The following is a 3,692-nucleotide window of genomic DNA, read 5'->3' on the forward strand; positions in this document are numbered from 1 at the left end:
ATATATTTCAGTGTGGCACATGATTAAAACTCACAAAAGCAACGTTTGAGTGAGATGATGAAGCTTTAATCATACTGAGGCTGGTGGGTTCTCATAATCAGTAGATGCCAAAATGCAACAGTTTCATTTGACAGACTAAAAAATATGCACATTTAAAATTACATAATTGCATTGAACCAGCAAGCATCCCATAAAGCAATTTAAAAATCCTATATCAKTAACTATTTCATGTTCGATGCTGAACCTGATCCTCCATGACCCAGCAAAGAAAAGTGGGGTGAAGAGAAAGGTTGGATGGATTTGTCATTAAAACAGAAGTGCTTCTAATTGTTTGAAGTACAAACAAATTCTCCAAAGTTAAAAAAAAGAAGAGCAGAACATATCTTTCTAAAAATAAGTACCTTCCCTTATGGAAAATTCTAAACATAAAAACAAGGCTTGTGCATCTTTAGCGAGTTTAACGTCACAGAAAATAAACACAAACGGATCAGCTATGTAGCAGGAAATGATAAAGCATTACAGTTTCTCAAGGGAATTTTCAGCACTAAAAAAATATCAGAATCTATAAAACAAAACAATGAAAATTAGTTTTTTTTATTTTACAGTACACATGGTTGCATATTCTGGTTTTACATAACCACCAATAAAATGTTCCTCTTGCAGTGAGTTCCTGAGCTGTAAAAATCAAGTGAGATATGGTAGGTAAAATATTTCATTTCATCAAGGACTGGCCTAAACTTAATTAACAGTACAAATACAAAAATATAATTTCTTTTGTTTAAAGTGGACAGTGTCAAAGACRAATGCATCCAGTGCATTATTTACATCACAATGCATATAAATAAGAAGACTCAAACAAATAAAATTCTTCATTAAAATACATTGCACATTTTGTTAGTCAAGAAAAAAAAAACGTGAATAATTTACGCTTCCTTATATTTGGTCCTTATTTATCTGTTTAAATGAATAAAAGAACAGTGCCCCCTAGTGGTGCTAAAGTGTACAGAACGTAAATGGCACAAAGTGTCTAACCAGCATTTTTGTACAAGTCTTTTCCAAAGACAAAATCCCTGTAAAAATACAAAAACAGTTTACCAAAAAATAAAAAATAAACTACCTGAGCAAAACTGATTTATCATTCATATACAGTAGGAAGCATTTTAAAACACTTGCGTGACTCAAAAATATACAAAAACAGGAAACATCCAGATGTTTACATAMAGTGATCATTATTTTTTTGTTGATTATGTCCAGTAGTCTCTGAGCAGTTTCCTTCCTTTATCAAACATTCAACAGTTTTTGAACAAATAAATACAACTTACAGCAAGATTTACACAAAAGTTTGTTGGAAGACTGTGGCTGATACAAAAATCGGTACAGCACAAATAGTTACAACTATTCCCTTTATAACGTTGCTCAGCTGCTTCTCATAAAGAAACAATGAAAGAACTAAACGATTAGTCATATTCACTGCCATACCCTTGGTGTGGATCTATATTTTCATAAATTGAGATTGCGGCTGCGTTTTGGTAAATTAGATCTACATTGGTCCCTGTTCTYGACCGGATGATGTCAAAGGCACACTGGTTTAGGAACACATACTGGTCCTGCAGGCAGAAACAAACAAACCTGTGACAATCATTTCAAACAAAGTCTAAAAAAAAGAAACTCAAACGAGTTTGTGTCCCACCTCTGTCTGCACCATGAGGGGTCGATGCATTCGCAGATCGTGAACAATGCCGAATACGTCTACAATATTTTCCCTTTCGATCTGGTAGATCAGCCGATCGATGGCTATGAAGGTGCCTGTGCGCCCCACACCGGCACTGTGGGTGGAGAACACACACGTTTATGCTGGAAACCTCGCTTCAAACTGAATTCGAAAAGGTGAGTATTTGCATGCTTTCCAACCTGCAGTGGACCACAGTGGGGGAGTGCTGGTACTGGTTCATGTGCTCTCTGACCAGATGTCTGAAGCTGATCAGAAGCTCTGTGGTTTCTGGAACGCCGTGATCCGGCCAGGCTGTGAAGTGGAACTGACGAACTGAACGGACCTCGGTTGTTTTTACCTGGAGGACAAGAAGGGCAAGAGTAACGCTAAGACAGAAGATCCCAGGTCTTAGGCTGAGAAAGGTTTTCAAAACTCTTGAACACCTACATTTTTAATGTCGAAGTCCCTGATAGTCCAGTCCTCCAGCGTTATTTCAGAGGTTATTGTCACAGTGAAGTCGTCGCAGTGCTTGGTGCCATAAGCCCAGTACTGCTCACATTTGACCTTGAGAGGAAAGATGGTAAACCAGTCAAAGCAAACTAAATGTTCATCAAATTTACAACAATCTTAATTCAAGCTAAACTCAAAAACTCTGATATTTGTATTTTCATATTTATATAATAAATGCAGCTGCTTTCACATTAACCAAATCATTTTTTTTCTAAATTTAGCATTTTATTTTACTTTAAGCAGTTAGAAAATTAAAAATGTGAGAAATGATCATTGGTTGTAGTTATGCTATAATATTCTCTTTATAAATGCAAATAAATTCTTCTTGTGCAATAGTTTTTATCCTAGGAATACGCTTCTGGTTGTCCTGAGATAATAAGTTTGCTCAGTTGGTTGTTATTTTCTGTTTGTACTTACTCTTCCTTGTTCGTTACAGCGTGTTAGCATGACCACAGTGTAAACGTTCTTCTCCCAGATCATTCTCCAGAAGTCGTTGACTGTTATGGGCAAAGGACCCTGAGCTGCAATGTACTCTTTCCTGGAGAGGTAACCCTGATGTAAAAAAATAATAATAACAGTAATCAGCCGGTCAATAATGTTTTTAAGAAGATTTTCTGAACGTGGATGAAGGTGGAAATGTTCAAGCTGCATGATATGAAGGAAAACAGGAGTTATTTGGTTCCAAAGGATGAAGCTGAGAGCAGAGTTTAACAGTGTAAGTACGCACCGGCATGTAGTTAGCATTGATGTAATCTTCATTCGGATTTCCGTGGATAATAGAGAGTTTCACCCTTGAAGAGTCATCTAGAATTTGAACACGAATGTAAATGTGTGTTAGATTAGTAAAATTTAGTTTTTACAGAAAGTAAAAATGGTCATGACTTGCAGGTGATGAGAGATGATAATATTAGAAGAATGAGGACGGGTTAGTGTCAAAAGCAGGAAACATAAATTGAAGGGGACTTACAAGGAAGCACATTATTGTAGCGGTTTTTAGGCTTGTTGTCTAAAGACATGGCGTGGAGCTTTGCCTGAGCTGTACCAACAGATTTCAGATCCTGGGGAGAAAAAGTAGTTTAGTAAACATTTGATGGCTACAGAGGAAATAAAAAGCAGCAATTTTACAAGTTTTTTTTAAACAACAAACATGACGATTTTGTGTCCCTTTTGTCATCTACACTGAAAATGAAAAATGCTTTACATTTACTCAACTCAGCTGAGCAGAACCAGCTGAAATAACTTGGTTAAATAAATCAAATTCATCTGTTTTTGAGTGTATGAAATATGAGTGTGCCATCCATGAATAAAATACAAGTTTCAACACAAATAACTTAAAATACTGTCAAGTATACGCAAGTGTCAGTGCAACTCTTCCAAGATGAAGTTTCATTGTGAAAAGCAAACTATTATTAAGGTATCTACAGAAAAGTCTCTGGTGTTGGGAAGCTTTTATGTAACAATACTAGAGATA

At 36.0% G+C, this 3,692-nt stretch overlaps 1 protein-coding gene across 1 annotated transcript in view; it reads right to left on the bottom strand.

Annotated features, from left to right (window-relative positions):
• Positions 1-578: 578 nt before the first annotated feature.
• ptprjb.1 (protein tyrosine phosphatase receptor type Jb, tandem duplicate 1) overlaps positions 579-3,692 on the bottom strand; it is a gene marked incomplete in the record, with an annotated part of 18,406 nt that continues 15,292 nt past the window's right edge. The window contains 7 exon segments of the mRNA XM_014005584.1: positions 579-1,607; positions 1,691-1,826; positions 1,912-2,069; positions 2,159-2,275; positions 2,639-2,773; positions 2,949-3,025; positions 3,189-3,279. Coding sequence (XP_013861038.1) covers positions 1,458-1,607; positions 1,691-1,826; positions 1,912-2,069; positions 2,159-2,275; positions 2,639-2,773; positions 2,949-3,025; positions 3,189-3,279 — 864 coding nt within the window.

The sequence above is a fragment of the Austrofundulus limnaeus genome, unplaced genomic scaffold, assembly GCF_001266775.1.
Source record: "Austrofundulus limnaeus strain Quisiro unplaced genomic scaffold, Austrofundulus_limnaeus-1.0 Scaffold31, whole genome shotgun sequence".
Taxonomy (NCBI): domain Eukaryota; kingdom Metazoa; phylum Chordata; class Actinopteri; order Cyprinodontiformes; family Rivulidae; genus Austrofundulus; species Austrofundulus limnaeus.